This window comes from Sorex araneus, chromosome 3, assembly GCF_027595985.1.
Source record: "Sorex araneus isolate mSorAra2 chromosome 3, mSorAra2.pri, whole genome shotgun sequence".
Lineage (NCBI taxonomy): Eukaryota > Metazoa > Chordata > Mammalia > Eulipotyphla > Soricidae > Sorex > Sorex araneus.
Genome location: NC_073304.1, coordinates 194,268,282 through 194,288,988, shown reverse-complemented (window position 1 = coordinate 194,288,988; position 20,707 = coordinate 194,268,282). Strand labels below are relative to the sequence as shown.

The 20,707-nt window shown below is 39.1% G+C and overlaps 1 protein-coding gene and 1 non-coding gene across 2 annotated transcripts in view; both read left to right on the top strand.

Annotated features, from left to right (window-relative positions):
- TAOK1 (TAO kinase 1) overlaps positions 1-19,112 on the top strand; it is a 144,154-nt gene extending 125,042 nt beyond the window's left edge. Inside the window, exon 20 of the mRNA XM_055129847.1 lies at positions 9,765-19,112. Coding sequence (XP_054985822.1) covers positions 9,765-10,226 — 462 coding nt within the window. The 3' untranslated portion in view covers positions 10,227-19,112. The remainder of the gene's footprint in view (positions 1-9,764) is intronic.
- LOC129403925 (U8 small nucleolar RNA) lies at positions 2,599-2,728 on the top strand. Its single transcript, XR_008629563.1, has one exon. It is a non-coding gene; the product is annotated as a U8 small nucleolar RNA (small nucleolar RNA).
- Positions 19,113-20,707: the final 1,595 nt, after the last annotated feature.

Here is a 20,707-nt window from a genome sequence, read left to right as displayed (position 1 = left end):
AGAGCGCCTAAAAATCAAAAAATAAATAGAAATAAAAAATACAGCTGGAGAGACAGTACAGTGCTTTGTAGTTACCTGACACTGGTTTGAACTCCCATGCACCCTCTGAAGTAAGCCCAGAACACTGCCAAATGTGGCCCCAAAACAGAACAAAGAAACCATAAAAGCAAAACATACAGTTTTCTCTAGTTGGAAGGAAATTTAGAAATAGTGTATCACTGTCATCCCATTGCTCATTGATTTGCTCAAACAGGCACCAGTAGCGTCTCCATTTTGAGACTTGTTACTGTTTTTGGCATATCGAATATGCCATGGGGAGCTTGCCAGGCTCTGCCGTGTGGGCGAGATACTTTCGGTAGCTTGCTCTCTGAGAGGGAAGAAAGAATCAAACCCGGGTCGGGCGCATGCAAGACAAAGGCCCTACCCGCTGTGTATCACTCCGAAAATAGTGTAAGAAAACCATTCCTGGGGCTGGAGTGATAGCACAGCGGGTAGGGCGTTTGCCAGGCACACGGCCGACCCGGGTTCGATTCCCAGCATCCCATATGGTTCCCTGAGCACCGCCAGGAGTAATTCCTGAGTGCAGAGCCAGGAGTAACCCCTGTGCATCGCCAGATGTGACCCCAAAAAGCAAAAGAAAACCATTCCTTTATAATTTTAGCTCCATCTAGCGGTTGATAATTAAACACTGTTAATAAATATCTAAGTAACGTTTTTATATCACTATATGAACAAAGGTTTACTTGTTCTATAAAATCTGGAACACTGTAGGCCTAGAACTGATAATTGAATGTATAGCTCTGAGTTTGATCCACCTTATATCCACTGGTGCAGGTGTAATGTCACTATCATAACCATTAATACGTTTTGGAAAGTTTAAGTATTTCAGAGTCTGAGAATTTATCCTTGGGAAAATTTATTCAAAATACAGGGAATAGCACAGAAGCCAACTAATAGCAGCTAACAAAAACATTAACACAGAAGGCTTAACTTGCAACAACAGATTAGTAAAACCTCAGACAAGGACTTAATGTCTCGTGGTAAGATGCAATAATTTTCACAATTTTTTTTTTATAACAAATTTTCTTCTATAGAAATAATTTTGTGATCATCCTGTTAGCCATTTAATGGTAAGAAGCAATATAAAATAAATCATGGGCATGCTACAGGAGCAAACTTTTGAGGGGCAGTTTAGAAAATGGGGACAATGATGGAGGGACGGTGACGATGGTAGATTTATTGTTGGAATTTTGAATGCCTGTAACAAAGCATCATGAACAAGTTTGTCAACCACAGTATTTAATTAAAGTGGGGGGGGGAATTAAATACAGGGAATATTTATGCACAAATAAACTTATACCATATTTCCCAATAGTTAAAAATGCTGTCATCTAAAATAGAGATAAAATTAAGTAATTATGACCCATCAGTGAACAAAATAGCTTATTCCACTTAAATGATGGCTACAACTAAAGAATGGGAAGTTTTGTGTTTAGTTTTTCATCTTTAATAAAATAAAAACGAGGGACTGGAGAGAATACAATGGGTATGGCACTTGCCATGTATACATGTCCAACCCAGGTTCAACCCCTAGTGCCGCATATAGTCCCTGAGTACTGGAAGGTGTGGCTAATAAATAAATAAAACACCAAAGAAGGAAAAGAAAATGGGGCTATGGAGATAGTACAGGGTTAAATCACTTGCCTTGTATGTGGCTGACCCCAGTGTGATTCCCCAGCACTGCATATGAGTCCCCCAGGTTTTCCAAAGTTAACCTTTGCATAGAGGCAGGAGTAAGTACTGCTCCGCATTCCACCACCTCCCTCCTCCCTACAAAAAAAAAGGGCGGGGGGGGGGGGAGGAAAGGAAAATAGGGCCAGAAATCGATCGGTGGACTGAGCATATATTTTGCATGGAGTAGGTCTGGATTCGATCCCCAGCACAGCACCCCAGGTTCCCTGAGCATTACCCGGAGTTAGTCCCTAAGCAGAGAACCAGGAGTAGTCCCTGAGCATGGCCTGGCCCTAAACCCAGACAGTAGGATAGACAGTACAGAGGTAAGGCATTTATTTGGCTTGTATGCAGTCGACCCTGTTTCAGTCCTCAGCACCACATACAGTCTCCTGAGCATCGAGCCAGGAGTAAACCATGAGCACTGTTGGTGTGGCCCCAAAACAAATGCCCCATCAAAGAAATAACAGCTGAAAATTTCCCAAACTTAAGGAAAGAACTAGCCGTCCAGGTAGCTGGGCTGGAGTACAAAGCGATAGGGCTCCCCTTGCACACAGCTGCCTGGCCATAACTCTGGTTTTTGCGTATAATCCCCTGGAGCACCACTAGGGGTCACTTCTGAATAAAGAACCAGAATAACCCCTGAGCATTGCCACCACACACCCACATATAGATCAAAATAAAAGTCCAGGAAGCTGAGCTTAACAAAGTTAGAGACCTTGCTTTGCATGAGAAACATTGGGTTTAATTCCTGACATGGGGGGGAGGGGTGGATTCCCAGTAAGCCAATAAATGCCAAAAATGTATAAATGCTCCTAGATACTTTATTGTTGAATTATCCCAAGTCAGTATCTACCAAAAATCAGATCATCAGGTAGGATAATCCTTACTTGTATCTCTATTCAGAGGGCAGATAGAACATGATGTTTGGAGTTGTATGATTTGTGAGTAATGTCTCTGTATGATTAGAGCTCGAAATACCCTAATTGCTCCTAATTTTTTTTTTTAATTACCAAGCAACATAAGACTGCTGTGGAAATACAATAAATGACATTCAAAAATACCCTGATTATGGGGCTGGAGTGATAGTACAGCGGGTACGGCATTTGCCTTGCATGCAGCCAACCCGGGTTCAGTTCCCAGCATCCTATATGGTCCCCAGAGCACTGCCAGGAGTAATTCCTGGTTGAAGAGCCAGGAGTAATCCCTCTGCATTGCTGAGTGTGACCCAAAAAGCAAAAAAAAAAAAAAAAAAACCCTGATTAGACTTATCAGAACGTGTAGGCATGGAGTGAAATGGTAACCATTATCCTAAAAAGAGAAAACCTTCCAGCCAAGAGTGAGCTATTTTAAAAGATTAATTATGAGTTTATCTGAGCTGGGGTGATAGCACAGCAGATAGGGCATCTGCCTTGCACATGGCCGACCAGGTTCGATCCTCTGTCCCTCTCAGAGAGCCTGGCAAGCTACTGAGAGTGTCTTGCCCGCATGGCAGAACCTAGGAAGCTACCCATGGCATATTCGATATGCCAAAAACAGTAACAAGTCTCACAATGGAGACATTACTGGTGCCTGCATGAGCAAATCGATGAGCAACGGGATGACAGTGATACAGTGATGAGTCTTTAAAAAGTTTAAAAAATAAACTGAAAAACTTAAAAAAGAAATTAATTATGAGGGGGCCAGAGTGATAGTACAGTGGGTAGGGCATTTGCCTTGCACACAGCTGACTTGGACTCGATCTCCAACATCTCAGATGGTTCTCCAGGCACTGCCAGAAGTAATTCCTGAGTGCAGAGCCAGAAGTAACCACTGAGTATCGCCGGTGTGACTCAAAAACAAATGAACAAAAAATTAATTATGATGAAATAAAAGTTTTTCCAGATATATATTCAAAACTAATGGAATTTACCATCACCAGACCTTACTCTACAGAATTGTTGAAAAAGGTTTCTTTTTTTTTATAGTAATGCTTCAAGATTTTATTGAAGAACAAATTATCAAAATATACAGATTACAACAAAAGCAGTGTAAAAAAGGTTTCTTTTAAAGGAAAAAAGTAAGAGGACATAAAATTTTGAGAATGATGATAAAAACTAATATAGTATCAGAGACAAATTAGAATAAAATAGATGGCTAGAACTATATAGTACAGCAGGTAGTGCAATTTTCTTGCATGTGATTAACCCAGTTCAATCCCAAACACTACATATGATCCCCCTTATCATACCAGTTATGCTTCAAACACTCCCCTATCTCCCCCCTGCCCCCTTCCCCGAGCTCGCCCAAAAAAATGGTGAGTCAGTACCAGCACAAAAAAGACTATCTTAGGGGCTAGAGCAATAGCATAGCAGGTAGGGCGTTTGCCTTGCACGCAGCCGACCCAGGTTCAATTCCCAGCATCCCATATGGTCCCCTGAGCACCACCAGAACTAATTCCTGAGTACAGAAGCCAGGAGTAACAACCCCTGAGCATCGCCAGGTGTGACCCAAAAAGAAAAAAAAAAAAACTCTTACTTTTTTTGGTCCTTAATGATGTTTTTCTCATTATCCACATGAGAAATTCATAAAAGTCTTAAGCATAAGTCTAGAGTAAGATTTTTCTTTTTTTTTTTTGCTTTGCCAGAAATCAAACCCAGGTCCTCCACAAGCAAGACAAGTACTCTTCTGCTGAGCCACATCCCCAGCCCTAAAATAAAAATTTTCAAGCCAGTAAACCAAAGAGTAAAATATAAACTGCTATCCTCATATCTGGTAAACAATACTTTCAGATTAAAAAACTCAGTAGGGGAACTGGGCTGATAGTCAAAAGGTCTGGAGCACATGCCTTATATACACAAGGCTCTGAGTTCAGTTCCTGGCACTGACTGCATCACTGGGCCTAAGAAGCATCATGTCACTGATCCTGGGCACTGAGTCATTTATTTAGTCAAGTCAACCAATTATACCCAGTGTGATCCCTCAGCTCCCAGAGCATTGCTATGAGTGCCCAACCTCATAAAAGGTTAATAGGATACAGAAATGTGTAATAAACAAAGGTACAATTTGCCAAGAAATACTGTTATTTATACTTATGCATCCAACTTAGGTACATCTAAATATATAACACTTATTAACAGACCTAAAACTGTGGTGGTGGTGGATGTCAACACATCACTTAACCAGCTCTGCTGTTTGTGTTTATTAAACCAAATTCAAGTGTGAGCCACCAGTGGATAAGTTATTTATTTATTTATTTATTTTTTAAATTTTTATTTTTATTTTTTTTTTTGCTTTTTGGATCACACCCAGCAATGCTCAGGGGTTACTCCTGGCTTTGCACTCAGGAATTACTCCTGGCAGTGCTTGGGGGACCATATGGGATGCCGGGGATCGAACCCAGGTCGGCCGCGTGCAAGGCAAACGCCCTACCCGCTGTGCTATCGCTCCGGCCCCTGGATAAGTTATTTAGACAGAAATTTAACAAGGGAACAATATCTTCAAATAAAGTAATTGAAAAGAGGAATTTAATTGACATAAACAATTTTTTCCAAAATAAGTGAATATTGGGGCTGGAGAGATAGTACAGTGAGTAAAGTGGGTAAAATGCTTGCCTTACACACAGCCCAACATTGTTCCGTTCCCAGCACCCCATATAGTCACCCAAGCACTTTGAGAAGTGATCTCTGAGTGCAGAGCCAGGAGTAAGCTCAGGTCTGCTGTGTGTGGCCCAAAATCAAACAAATAGTGAGTACATGGAATATTCTCAAGGGTAGATTATGTGTTGGGACACAGAACAAGACTGTAACTGAAGATTGGAATTACCAAGTATCTTTTCTAATCACAGTGATATGAAGCTAAAAATAGCTACAAAAATAAACTGGAGTTCAGGAGATACTTAAGGTAGTAGAAGCATATAACTAACAATGAAAGCTCTGAGTTTAATCTCCAGCATCACATGACTCTCTTTGAACCACTGGACCCAAGTGCTATACTGCCAGACTAAGCATCACTGGGCCTAGCCTGTATATATTAAAAATAATAGGATGGGGTAGGGTGATAGCTCTTTGGACTATCGTTGCTTTGCATGCAGGAGGCCAGACATTTATTGCTAATACTCTTGCGGATCCCTGAGGACTACCAGGAACAACCCCAAGCACTGAGCCGGGACTGTTCTCTGAGCGATACCAGATGTGACCCATCTCTCAAAATTATGAAACTAAACTAAAGTAATATAAATTAAAGTTGGAAATAGCTCAAACATATAAAGATGAAACAAAATACTTCTGAACAATTCTTGGGTAAATAAATCAGAAAGGGGACTGGAGAGATGAGAGGCGCTTTGTCAACCTAAGTTCGATCCCCAACAGTCCCCCAAGCTCCCAAACTCAAGGGTGATCCCTGAATGTGCAGAGCCAGGAGTAAGCTTCTGAGGACTGCCAGGTATGACCAAAAAAAGAAAAACAGAAGTATCTGGAGATCAATTAAAATAAAGAGACAGGCGTGCCAGTTTCTGTGAAATGCAGCAGAAATTATATTTAGGGGGGGTCTAGGAGTAATTCACTGGGTAAAGTTTGTGCTGAGGTATATAAGTCTTACCAGCCTGAAGTATATAAGGCCACAAGTTCAATTTCCAGCACTGCCCCACATGCGTAATTGCAACTGCTCTGCTTTTTGGGATCTCTGGCACACTATAAACAAACGTATGAGTATCATAAGCAAGTATGTAACCCCTGGAGTTATGAAAAAAGATAAATTGAAAAATCAGGCAGCAGGGGCTGTAATGATACTACAGCAGGTAGAGTGTTTGCCTTGCACACGGCAGATCTGGGTTCAATCCCTGGCATCCAGTGTCGTTCCCCCAGTATCGCCAGGAGTAACTCCTGAGTGCATAGCCCAAAAACAAATATTTCAAGCTCTTGCCAACCCGAGTTCAATCTCTGCCACCACATATAGTCCCCAAGTCCAGCCAGAAGTGACTTATGAATACAGAGCTGGGAATAAACCCTCAGCACTACTGGGTATAAATGAAAAGTTATTCTATGTTCATGGATGGAAGTAATTAATATATTTGTAATGCCTTATCACCTAGGGGCCAGAGAGATAATACAAGGGGTAAGGCATTTGCCATGCATCCTGCTGACTCCCAGTCTTATCACTAGCAACATATATGATCCCCTGAGCATCACTGAGGTTTATTCCTGAGCACTGCTAGGTGTGTGCCTCTCCACAAATGTTCTATTACCTAAAGCAATTTAGAGAAAACTTTATCAAAATCCTAATGACTTTTTCTAAAAATAGAAAAGGCAATTCTAGAATTTTATGAAAGTGATAATCTGGCAAGAAAGGGAGAAAGTGGAGGCATCTTAAACTACAAAGTAGTAGTAATTATATGTTATGATAATGGAACAAACTGACATAAAGATGAGTGAACTAGAACTGACAGCCCAGAAAATGAATCCACATATACTTAAACATTTAATACAACATTCAGGGGCTGGAGCAATAGTACTGCGGCTAGGGTCTTGAATCTGGCAACCCAGATTCACCGGCATTCTATATGGTTCCCTATAAAAAACTAAAGCACGCCGAGGGGCATGAGCACTCGTGGGCTCTCCGGGCGGCTCTGCCTCACCGCCCGAGTTCGGTGCTCTGGAACCGCTGTGTATGGGCTGGATCGGGACAGCCATTAGCCAAGGACAGGTGAAGGAAGAACGAGGACCAAGCTGGTTGCTGATTAGTTACCGTTTATTCAATCTTCCATCTTTCTCCTCTCCTGCACTCCCAGCTCCATCCTCTCTCTGGATCTACTGCAGTCCCTCTGGATTCTCTTGTCTCTCTCCTTCCTCTTTCTCTCTCCCCCTTGCCCCTAGGCTACACACAGCCTGGTAGCAAAATCATCATAAGAAAGCCCTTCCTGAGGGCTGGGCATTCCAAAGCCCTTCCTGACTCTTTTTTTTTTTTTGAATGGCACAATTTGTGTTTTTTTTTTTTTTAAATAAAAATCTTATTTTATTAAATCACCATGTGGAAGATTACAATGCTTTCAGGCTTAGGTCTCAGTTATACAATGCTGAAACAACCATCCCTTCACCAGCACCCATATACCACCACCAAAAAAAAAAAAAAAAAACCCCACACACCTCCCATCCCGCCCCCCCACCCCCACCTTGTAACTGATAAGTTTCATTTTACTTTCTGTTTACTTTGGTTAAATTCAATATTTCAACACAAACCTCACTATTGTTGTTAGGAGTACCCCACTAGATTCAGACCTACTGTGAAGACAAATGAGGTCTGTCCAGGGAGATTTCTTCCAGATATTGGATCATTGCAGGCTTGAAAATCCAATCTGTGGTCGTCATAATATGCGCCCTTCATCCCCGGAGAGAAAGAGGAGAGAGAGAGAGAGAGAGAGAGAGAGAGAGAGAGAGAGAAAGAAATACCTTTCCCCTCCAGGGCGGGCACAGGGCCGAGGCTTAGTTCTCAGGCTGGAGACATTCTGCGAAGAGTTGCCCATGCCGAAAGAGGTTTTGCTGGGTCTGGATTCACACTCATGCAGCTGCGGAGAGGCCGCACATGCGTGTGGCCCCCGGGATCACATCTCGGCGGTCCTTCCTGATTCTTAAGGTGTTTTTCTCCTTTCCTTAGTCCAAGCACTCATTAACATCTTAATAATAGTTATTTTTGTATGGACATAATAAGAGATACATTGAGGCTTCCAAGGCAGCTCTCCTGGCATCATCTTGCCACAGACTCAGACCACAGTACTCAGGCCAGATTAATCATTCCTCACCCTAGCAGGGTCCAAATCTCGTTATCATTGTTTGGATCATGACAACATTTGTCCATGATCAAGCTCTTAACTTATAGTTAAGCATTAGGCACTTTGGCCAGGCCCATCTCGATGCCAGGGTAGCACACAACTCACCGCTTGCTCTGGGTCCGTCTCATCCCTTGTTGGGACCCTGCTTTCGGGGGTGCTAGGAAGTAAGGGCAGCTGAGGCTTAGGTCGAGAGAACAGATGCCCAGGAGGAAAATATCATGTAGAGTCAAATGACATAAGGTTACAAAAGCATAGCATTTGCTAAGTCTTCCTGTGTCCATACAAAAGGACATGGCTTGGGGCTGGAGCAATAGCACAGCGGGTAGGGCGTTTGCCTTGCACGCGGCCGACCCGGGTTCTAATCCCAGCATCCCATATGGTCCCCTGAGCACCGCCAGGGGTAATTCCTGAGTGAAGAGCCAGGAGTAACCCCTGTGCATCGCCGGGTGTGACCCAAAAACCCCCCAAAAAAAAGGACATGGCTCTGAATAAACTATGCAAAGGACTCAAGGAGAAGAGAAAAACAATATTTACAAGTCAACAGAACACTTAAGAAAGAAGCTACAAATAAACACAGAGGAATGGGAGCACTGTGATGGGAGTAACCCAATAAACCTAAACTACCTGAGACTGTACTAATCCTACAGTCCCCCAAGCTCTGCCAGGTATAATTCCTGAGCACAGAGCCAGGAGTGACCCCTGAGTACAACTGGGTATAGCCCCCCAAAAATTTAATGCAACAAACCTAACCTGTATATAGAAAAAGGAAAATAGCTTCAGCAAGGGCCAGAAAGATAGTACACTTGCCTTGAACATGCACGACCCAGGTTCTATCCCCAGCACCCTATATGGTCTCCTGAGCCTACCAGGAGTAATCCTTGAGACAGCCATGTGATGTGGCCCAGAATAAAAGGGGGGGAAATGTAGAACTTCAGGGCAGAGCAATAGTACAGCGGGGTAGAGCTTTTGCCTTGCATGTGGCCAACCCGGGTTTGAGCCCTGTCATCCCATATGGTCCCCCGAGCACCACCAGGAGTGATCCTTGAGTGCAGTAGCCAGGAGTCAGCCCTGAGCATCTCCAAGTGTGACCGAAAAACACACGTGCACAAAAAATGTATAACTTCTTTAAAATCTATAATCACATTAAATGCCTGAATCTTATTAATAGGTTTTTTAATCAATGATGAGTTACAGATAAATTAACAACCTCTTTCCTAATCCCTCACAGATTGAAGAAGAGATGTTGGCTTTGCAGAATGAACGCACAGAGCGAATACGAAGTCTGCTGGAGCGTCAAGCCAGAGAAATTGAAGCTTTTGACTCTGAAAGCATGAGATTAGGTTTTAGTAACATGGTTCTTTCTAATCTTTCCCCTGAGGCATTCAGTCACAGCTACCCAGGAGCTTCTGGTTGGTCTCACAATCCTACAGGAGGTCCAGCACCTCACTGGGGTCATCCCATGGGTGGCCCACCACAAGCCTGGGGCCATCCAATGCAAGGTGGACCCCAGCCATGGGGTCACCCCTCAGGGCCAATGCAAGGGGTACCCCGAGGTAGCAGTATGGGAGTCCGCAATAGCCCTCAGGCTCTGAGGCGGACAGCTTCTGGGGGACGGACGGAGCAGGGCATGAGCAGAAGCACGAGTGTCACTTCACAAATATCCAATGGGTCACATATGTCTTATACATAATTGAGAGTGGCAATTCCGCTGGAGCTGTCTGCCAAAAGAAACTGCCTACAGACATCGTCACGGCAGCCTCCTCACTTGGGTACTACAGTGTGGAAGCTGAGTGCATATGGTATATTTTATTCATTTTGTAAAGCATTCTGTTTTGTGTTTACTTACTAATTGGGATGTCATAGTATTTGGCTGCCGGGTTTTGTTTTGTTTTTTAACTTTTGGTGAAATTTTGAAAAGGAGAATTGATATATATGTGTGTGTTTGTGCGTGTATATAGAGATACACACATACATATGTCATGCATGTGGCAAAAAGAAACTGGCTAAATAAGGGGGTATTTTCTGAATACTGCAAAAATACATGATAAAACAAAGTGGCTTAACTCATCACTTTTGGGCAACTGTATCCTCAAAAGTTTATGAAAAGATCTGAAGCTTTTCTCCATATCCAATATTCTGCCACTCATAGCAGGCAGCATATACTGAAACAAGTTACTATGGAAACACACTTCTATCCCCTCACCAATGTATTTTCTCTATTAAATTGTTCTGACTTCTCAGCCTCATTTGAAGTAAAGAAAATGAATATCCATGAACACTAAGGGTTGCATTGACTTTTTCAGAGAGTAGAAAACAACATGGTTCTTTTTCTGAATGCTCTGTAGGTTTGTCAGTGTTTTTGTTTTGTTTTGTTGTCCATTCAATTGTGCCTTCTTTGTGGCATGGTGCGATAGAGTTGCTTAAAGAGATCACAAGTTGTATGGGAATGTTATCAACAAACCTGTGAGCCTTTAAAGGGGAAGGCTGGAAGAGTGAAAGAGGCCCCTAAAAGTTTATCTGGTGGGTACATTAAGCAGCAGAGTGAGGAGATGAAGCCTATATCCTGACATGTTGTTGCTTATACTGTGATCGCTCAACCTAGCTAAGCTCTGGAATTTCCAAGACCCCAGACAGTACTTTTACTTTGTTTGTGCAAAAACAAAGACATAAAGCCAATACAAATCAAATGCCCTAGGCATTTGAATAATGCCATATTTGCAAACTGCCATCTATTGGAATTCTCATCACACTACATAATTTGATTATCCCCTTTGGCTTATGGGATTTCCTGTTTACAAATAGAATAGCCAATTATTTAAATGTTTAGTTGCCATAGTGAACCAGGAGTCACTGAGCCAATGACTTTACCAGCTGCTGACTAATCTTCATCACCACTGTAGAATTTGCTGCATGTGCAGGTCCTCCTTTATTTTAAATGCTGTTTTTGTTGCTGCAATACTTTGCAAACTTCTAGTTCTCTGAGACTTAATGATCATTGGCATCATGTTAACACCATGCAATAGGAAACACCACTTCCAGAAGTCTCTAGCCTCAGTGCTAAAGTACTACTGAAAAGAAACTAGCAAGTTTGACAGATTTTTTTTTAAGAAATAATAATAAATTATAGTGGTCAGGGAATATCTTGGCAAAAGCTTGACAAAGTTAACTTTTTTTTTTTCCCAGAGAGGGGTGTGTTTTGCCTTTGTTTTGCAATGAAGGATCAACTCAATGCTAAAGTCAGGTGTTATTTGGTATTCTACTGCCATTGTGGTAATTGAGTGGGAAGTGGGGAGGGAGGTATATGTATATGACTTGAAGAAAAAAACATATCCTTTCTAGTGACAGATCAGAAATTCTTATAAATTACTGACCTGCTCTTCCCCAGTTGTCTTGAAGAACTCTTGCTGCTAACTCTACATCCTGCTTATCATATAGTCAGAAGGCTTCAAGGTAGAATTCTTAAAGTGCCTCCAATGATGCCTCTTCACTTAGACCAGACTAATGACCAAACTGTAAACTATCACTCTTGAAATCTTGGTTTTTCTCAACCAAATTTAAGTCTTTGCCAAGTTGTCATTCCAATCTCTGTGATTCTCTCTCTTTAAATTGGATTTTATGGCATTCAGTTGAAGGTAACTAGAAGAAAATTTATTGTAAGTTTTATTTATTGCGAGGTCAGTAGAATTCCCTCATAGTTCTAGACAGTATTTCATGTAACGTGGATATATGTAATGATTGAAAGGGGCTTTAAACATTTTCAGGATTTTTTTTTGCATTTAAATATTTTACGATATTTTAAAACAACTTGAGATGTCCCTACTTGGATGAAGGTAATAGAGAACTTTAGAAGGTGTTAATAAGGTGTTTTAAAATGTGGAATTCAATAATTTTTAAAAATTCTTGTTAAGGGCCAGAGTGATTGGGTAGGGTGTGTTTACCTTGTGTGCAGCTGACTCAGGTTCAATCCCCAATACTCCATTTGGTTCCCCAAGTGCACCAAGAGTAATACCTGAGCACAGACAGAGCCAGGTATAAGCCATGAGCACCACCGGGTGTGGCCCAAAACCACCACCCCCCAAAAAAATTTTGTGTGTGTTTTAGAGTGGCTTGCTAGATCTGGCCCCTTTGTACTAGAAGGGGTAGAATTGAGAAACTTGCAGGGAGCTTTGCATTCAGAAGTTTAAAATTTTTTATATATCACCAATTATGCATACTAGAATCCATTTACAAACTCAGTTACCAAGTTCTTTCAGATTATATGTATTGTAAACATGTAATTGAATACTGATTCCACTGTCTTCAGTAGGGCTTTGTATCTGACTCAGTTGTGGCTATTCTTTTTTACTTAGGTCACGATTATATCTGGATTATTTCATTAATTTTAATTAAAACATATATAGTTGCAAATGATTCAAATTAGTTGCTTTGTGTGTGTTTGTACAATTTAACTTCTGACTGATCTCATTCATGGTAGGAGTCATCAAAAGTAATGCTTATAGCAAGAGTTATAGAAGAGTTTGAGAAATCCTTAAAGAAGCAGGCACTTTCTGAATTTGTACAAATGTCACCATTTTATCAAATTTATACTACCTCCTTCCATATATATATACATATATATATTTGAAAAATGAGAAACTTGCCCAACATATCAGGAAGGCATAAATGCTATATCTAGTGACCAGAGCTTGTCAGTAAGTTTTTTGTGTTCACTGTTTCTCCCCATTTTCAATTAGCTTTTGAAAAATGAAAAAAAAAACACCTCATATCTTGAAATATGTTATTCCTAATTGGATTCCCTTTGTTTGCCTTTAGATAATTTTGTCCTTACTAATGTCAGCTCTAACTCCAAATTAGAGCATTTGCAATATTTTAATTATATAGTTATTAGTGAAAAACATGTTTATATTATTTTTATTCAGAGCTGCCATTTCTTTTTAGTTATTTGTGTGCCTAGAGATGAATAGTAATGTATTTGAAGAAAGACCTAATACACAACATAATATGTTGGGTTCTCTAGGCCAAGGATTTATTGGTATATTGAACTTTTTAGCATACTTACTGTGGTTTTCAGCTACCTAGATGTCAGTATACGCACCATTCAGTACACTAAAGAAAATATCCTTGACACTCCCTCCCACCTATTTTTCTCAGCCCCTTTTAAAATTGAAAACTCTTTAAGTGTCTTTTTCAGACCATATGGCAGAATTTGGTAACTTTCTACTTCTTTAAGTACTAAATATCTGGCATTTTAAACTTTTATAGAATACATTGTGTTGGACACTGGAATAATACTGTTTATTTTCACCTGTGAAAAATGACTTACTGTACTTGAAACACCTCCTTTGCATTTCTCCATTTGTGCCATTCACTAGTGGAAATAAATTGTATTATACCATGATCTACTGGTTTTTTTAAACTGTGTTAAATATGCACATTTTTGGTATAGCTATTATCATTTGTATGTATATATTGTATATACATATGAGTGTCTATATGTGTGTATAGTTAGATGGATATAACTCATACTGTACATTTCCATCAGGGCACTCAAGATTCTGTTATTTTTGTTGTTTCAGTCCTCAGTTAAGGCAAGAATGCACGTGTTTCTTAAGACTGAATACTCTGGGTTGATAGTTATAAAAAGGTGGTCATTAGATGCAATCTTTTTTTTAGTCCCCTCTTAGCACTTGTATGAGTGGATAGAAGTTAAATGGAGAGCCATCATTTGCAAGGCAGTAAAATGGTGTTAGGGAAAGAGCCAGTTAGTGTTTCTCTGAGTTTTTGTTGTAATGAAATAAAAAACAAATGATGCAGAGAGAAATTAACCATGCATTTTAAAACACTGGTGGTGATGCTCTGCAAAAAACCAATAAATCACACAATCTTCACATGTACTCCAAATATCTTAGTGATTCCATACATCTTTGTACTCTTTTTTACTCCATTAATACTGATAATTATAAATTTTGCCAAGGACCAAAACAGCCAAGAAAGGAGTTATTGCTAAAGTTCCTGAAGTTATCTTTTAAAATCAGAAAATGGCCACTGGGAGAGAAGGAGTATTGGAGTATTGGAGTGTGGTTTTCTCCTTTTAGCTGCCTCCTTTTGCTTGCTCCTAGTAAGTTCTTTATGTGCCTTCCACCCTTTCTTAGCCACTTCTGTTCAATAGAGATCTGGCCCAATATAGCTACCCTTTCATAGGTTTACGTGGTCCTTTTTTGTGTCATGCTCACAATGTGAAGTGTCTAGTGTGTATTCAAGTCAGAAAATAATATATTTAAAGTGTTGTAAATGTGAATCTCCTATAATTATGGAAGATGCTGTTTCTTAGGTAAAAAACCTGCCTTCTCCAAAGAACAAATCTAAAACTTGAGCTGTCATCTCTGAGTTTTGCTTTTCTAAATACAGATCATTATTGAAGAGAAACAAATTATGTATTTTGTTTTTCCCTCAGCTAACACAGTACTCCCAACCAGATTATAGTATTGCCTGTGAGAAGGCACTCACTCACTCAGCTGTTAAGAACTGGAAATGTCCCATCCTCAGATTCCTTAAGGCATGAAGAATGTGCTATACACTTAGCAGACTTGCCTCTTGTACGCAAGGACTACTGATTGAAGTCTATTTTGCTGTGTGTCTGGTTATGTTGTCTGCACTTTTATGAAATCACTACAATAGGTCTACATTGGAAATTAATTTGTAAAGTTATGTTCAACACTGTCTAGATAAAGTGAAGCAAGATCTATTACTGTACATTTATATTTTCCAATGAATTATGATAGCCCCCTAAAAGTAATGTTGACTTTTTCCTTGTTTATATTCAAATTTTCAAAATTTCAAGAGAAGAGAACCCATTTGGCCTAGTAGTTGTTTTCAGATCATATGAAATATGTAAATTAGTATGCACCTTATTTGCCTATTGTGGGTTTCTTAAATTTGCACTTATCTTCCACCTACCCAAAAAAGAAATAAAGGCAAAATTAAAAGTGGGGAGCCGTTTGCTATGTCACCATCACTGTTTACTGTTTCCCAGCAATCCTAACTTTTTAAAGTTCCAGAGATGTGTGTGTGTGTGTGTGTGTGTGTGTGTGTGTATTTGTGTGTGTGTTGGATTTATTTTGTTTTTGTTTTAAATACACAAGAGCTTCCTTTTTAGATAGAGAAAAGAGGTTAATCTTCTTTCTAGGATGCCCATTGGATATACTAACCTGGACATCTGTAGGTAGTTTACAGTGAAAACGTAGAGTAGGTGAGACTTAGGAATGAATGAGAAGCGTATCTTAGCCCAAGATCCCCCCCCCCCCATCCAAAGTACGGGTAATTCAACCTGCACAGTTTCCTTTTCACTCATAGTTTTTAGCAATTGTGAGTGAAAAAAAAATCATGTAATTATCTGTAAATATGTAGATAACAAATTGACCTAGTTTCTGTATTTTTTTGTTTTTGTACTAAAGTTTATAAGTCTGTGCCAGCTAGAGAGGAGTTGCTGTTGATTGCCAGTTGTGGTCCTAGCATCTAACCCTGAAACCATCCTAGGTGACTTTTTTAGAATTAATGCTTAAATATTGTTAAGCAGGGGGAAATGAAGCTTAATTGGTTGGGTTTTAAATCTTTTGAAGTGAAGTCATTTTATTTAATATAACCATTATAATGTCCTTAATCATGAGTGAGATAGGGAGCCTCCCTCCCCCAGTGGCCATGTTTACAGAAGTGTGTTTTGTCTATAAAGTGCAGGTTTTAATGTTTATGTAAATTATGAGGTGATTATGGCTTGGAACTGTTTATTGGACCCTCTAGCTGAATTTTTAATGAAATTGATTATGCTTATTGCTTGCACATTGATATCATTTCTGGAACATTTTTCCTATTTCCAGAATTACATGTTTTTTTTGTCATTATCCACTTAACCTTTCTCTGAATATGTCTTGTAGCCTAAGGTATTAAAGACTGGTGAACATAGACAAGGAAAATGCATTTTAGAAATCTATGAACCCTCAATTTGTGTGTTTTCAGTACTTGTGTTATATGTTTCCATGCAACTCTGAGGTCAGTAGAGTTTAGAAATGAGATACCAGTGAAAAATATGTACTCTGCTTTTGCATGGCTTGGCTTAGCATCAAAGGTATATTAGGGCCACTTGAAAGCATGAAGACCAATTGTATGGGAACAGGTTTCTCAGTGGCACATTTTGCTTTTTCTGAGCCCTTAAATACATTGCCTCAGCATGAACATTTTTATTTCTATAAATTGCACATGGTCATGGAGTGAATTATGTGATTGAAAAGGATGTAACTGCCTAACATTTGCATATTTTGGCTGGTTCTTGTGACTTTGTGGCACATATCAAACAAACCTGGGGAATATTGGAACCCTTCTAACCCCTTTTTGTCAGAGATTATTAAGATGTTGGCTGCCCTTCATGTGTTTTCAGACAGCTGGTGCTTGATTCCCATTCCAGTTGTGCTTCCTTGCATTTCATAATGGAGAAATCATTACACTTTACCCTAAGAGCATTTTATGTGTTACACCTTTTAGTCCACATTAAATGGGAATTGTGCCTACTTAGATTGTCCTTCCACTTAAAATTATTACATACATACACGTGCCCTAAAATAATCCAAGTCTAAGATACAAGGTGAAAATGGAAGGAAAAAAAATGTCTACTGAAGGCCAATAATTTATCTAACAAGATATATTGCCATATTATCTTGACACTAGGTTTAGGAGCTTATTGGGTGGTTTTATAGGGCAAAACCTAAGTTGAGAGGGATATGTGGGGTTTCTATTAGGAGATAATTTGTTCTGATTTTACTTTTTATGATCTTCTGCTAGTTTAGAACAGGTTAATTTTCCAAATACATTTTCTTTTTCTTTTTTTTATCTTTTAGGGTGATTTTTAAAAAGCAATGGTCTGATGTAAATAACATTTGAAGTATTGTGCACATTAACACCCCCAGACTATTCCAATCTAATAATTTGTAAATGCTTTAGAATTTTTAATTAACACTTGTTTTGCTAAATCCTATTTATGTAAGTCTGCTAAAATTTTAACCCATTTAAAACTTAAGATACATTTAAATAACGATGGGTTGCTTTGAGCAATTTAGCTTTCAGAACCCCCTTGTTTTAGTATATGAAAAAGAGAACCTAAAGCGCATTGAGGGTTGGAGATACTATGAGAAATATGTATAGTGTATATTTTAAAACAGCTTTGCTTGTATTGTGAAGACTTTAAAACAAACTTGAGATTTTTAACATAATTATTAACACAGTTTTAACATAAGTTATCCCACTGGGTTTAAGAGCATCTTGAATGTATAATCCTTTTTGTAGCCCAGGTTGGTTTCTACTTTTACCAGTCATCTGAACATATTTATGTTTTTAGTTTTATGTACTCATTTCCCTTTGTTTTCCTCAAGCAGCATGATTTTTTTTTTGCACACGTAAAAATCTTTAAAAAGAAAAAATTAATACATCATTTTTCTCTGGATTTTCTTCACCTCTTTCTTTCTACTAACCCCTTACCTTAAAAGGCCATATTGCTCCATTTGCATTGTTTGTGCAAATGCCAGGGTTGGTTTTTATTTTTATTTTTGCTATTTACCTTAAAAAAATAAAAAAGCTTCAGTCAATTGCTTTTTTATTTAAAAAAGAAAAGGAAAAAAAAAAAGCTGTAACCTTATCATTTCTGAGTAGACCATTGAGAGATGAATGCACACCTGTAACAGCCCAGGACCAGCTTTGGTGGCAAAAGGGAATATTTTATCATAGCAAGAGGTACTTTTCTAAAAGTGGTATATATTATTCACAATCTCTTTCAGTTATTCCCACAAGTCAGGGGTCCAGATAAAATGAAGGTTATCAGCTAATTGATATGTTATCATTGAGGTTCATCAATGAATTTGTACATTTTCTAGTTCCCTTTGGTGAAGGGAAAAAAATGATTTTGCAAGACCTAGATTTTGACTTGGTTTCTTGCCTCCTTTTTTGGCAGCCTTCATCCTCTCATCTTCTAAAGCCCTTGAGCCTGTAGGGTTTTCATAGTGGACAAAGGACTTGTGGTCTTTTAAAACTAGGACTGTTTCTTTCCCTTTTATTTTTTTTCCTTTTTTGGTGAGAGATTATCATGTCAGAAGTGTGATGTTCAGCCACTTACAGATGGCTTATTTTAAGTACACAGTCCTCTCATCTTTTGGACCAAACAGATACCCACAGTGGAGGCTTATCAAGGGTTGCAGTGAGGAAAAAAAAAAAGCCTCTTCCTCACTGTCAGCACCAACTGGTAAAGGTGACTGTACAGATGTGCATTTTCCTTTTGGTAGAAATGGTCCGCAGCACTAACTGGTAAGGCTTATTGTACAGTATATTGTCAGTATTCTTCTGGTTCAACATACCTTATAGTTCATATATAACCTGTATTAATTGTATAGATTGTGCATTTAAAGCTGTTACCAAGTTGTCAGAACATAAGAAAGAAAACAAGATCATATGTAATATTTTGTTTGTAAGTATCCTTTGTATCATAGCAAAGGAAATGTTTAAAAAAAATCAACTGTAATAAAGTAATTTTAGTACACAGTGTCTGCTCATATTTTTAAAATAATTTTATTTCCAGAAAGATAAATAAATAGACCACAACTTCTTGATCCATTTATCTGTGATTGGGCATTTGGGTTGTTTCCATATCTTGGCTATTGTTCTAAGTGCACCATTGAACATAGGTATGTGTATATCCTTTCGAATGAATGTTTGTGTCACAGATAGATGCCAAATTGTTGGGTCATATGGGAGTTCTATTCCTGTTTATTTCAGAGAAATCTCTATTTTCCTTAGAGTCTGAGCCAGATGACATTCCCACCAACAGTGGATGAGGTTTCCTTCTTCACCACAGTCCTGCCAACTGTGCTCAGGGATTCTGGGATATGGGATATGGGATGCTGGGGACCAAACCCAAGTATGCCAAGTGCAAGTCAGCGCCATATCTGGTGTACTGTCGCTCCATCCCCTTTTTAAATCTACTCTTTTAAAAAGAAGGTACGTGTATGGGGAGTGGAGAGGCTAGGATGCTTGCCTTGCATGCAGCTGACCCAGATTCAATCAAGCTGGGTTTGATCCTTGGCACCCCATATTATCCCCTAAACCTGCCAGGAATAATCCCTGAGTACCATCAGATGTGGCCAAAAACAAAAAGATAAGTATAATACCAAATTCTATTTGCCCACTGAGTGAATGACCTATCTTGATGAGTGTGAGATTATTCTGCTTTAGTTCCTAATGGTCTGATGTAGGTTTTAAAGTTTTATGTAAAGGTAATACAGCTTTAGAATTTTTAGCTTGCCTTGCACACATCTAAGACAGATTTAGTTCCTGACACCCATCGGAGGCAAGCCCACCAGGAGTAAGCCCTGAACACTGCCAGGTGTGACCCCAAAGTCTACGTTGAAGTCTATAACTACAGCTCCTGCCATACAAATAGACAGTTTTATGATTTCTTAGAGCTTGTTCAAAGCTTCAAAATGTAGTTTTATCTGGACTTACCTTCCCAAATTTGAAATCATGTTTTAGCCCTATGTGGGACAGATCATCTCATCCAGTCCTGTTGTTACACTATTAAAGTAACATTTTTGTTGTTATGAGTTAATTTAGGATAAAGGGTTTTGTCCCAAATATGAGACTTAATGTTTTTAAATTAGAAACATATCTTAAGAGTAATTTAGATTCCCTACGTTATTGAACAAAAGATTCCCAGAAAATGACTTGGTTTTTTTAGCATATCTCCTAAAGTTCTAGAATGTTGATACTGAATTATTTTGAGTTTTAACTGACATTTACATACTGCTTAATTTCCCTAGGTCAAACAACTATGTGCAAGTCCAAGATTAGATCCCAGGTCTCGTATCTCCAATATTTTCAACATCCCACCTAGAATTTGTAGGAACTAAAAAAAAAAAAAAAAAAAAAACCCTCAAAAAAGTTTAAAAAAACAAGATTTCTTTTTACCCCACAATTGAGCTCTTCAAACTACAGTGGAAAGAGTATTAAAGCATGTGCTTCTAGTCTGTATCCCATGTCAACAACTCTAAACAAATGTTGTTATTCATTGGCTAAACACATCAAAGACACATTGGGTTATCCTTAGGGTTTAAAGCCTATCCTACCTGACTTTTTAAG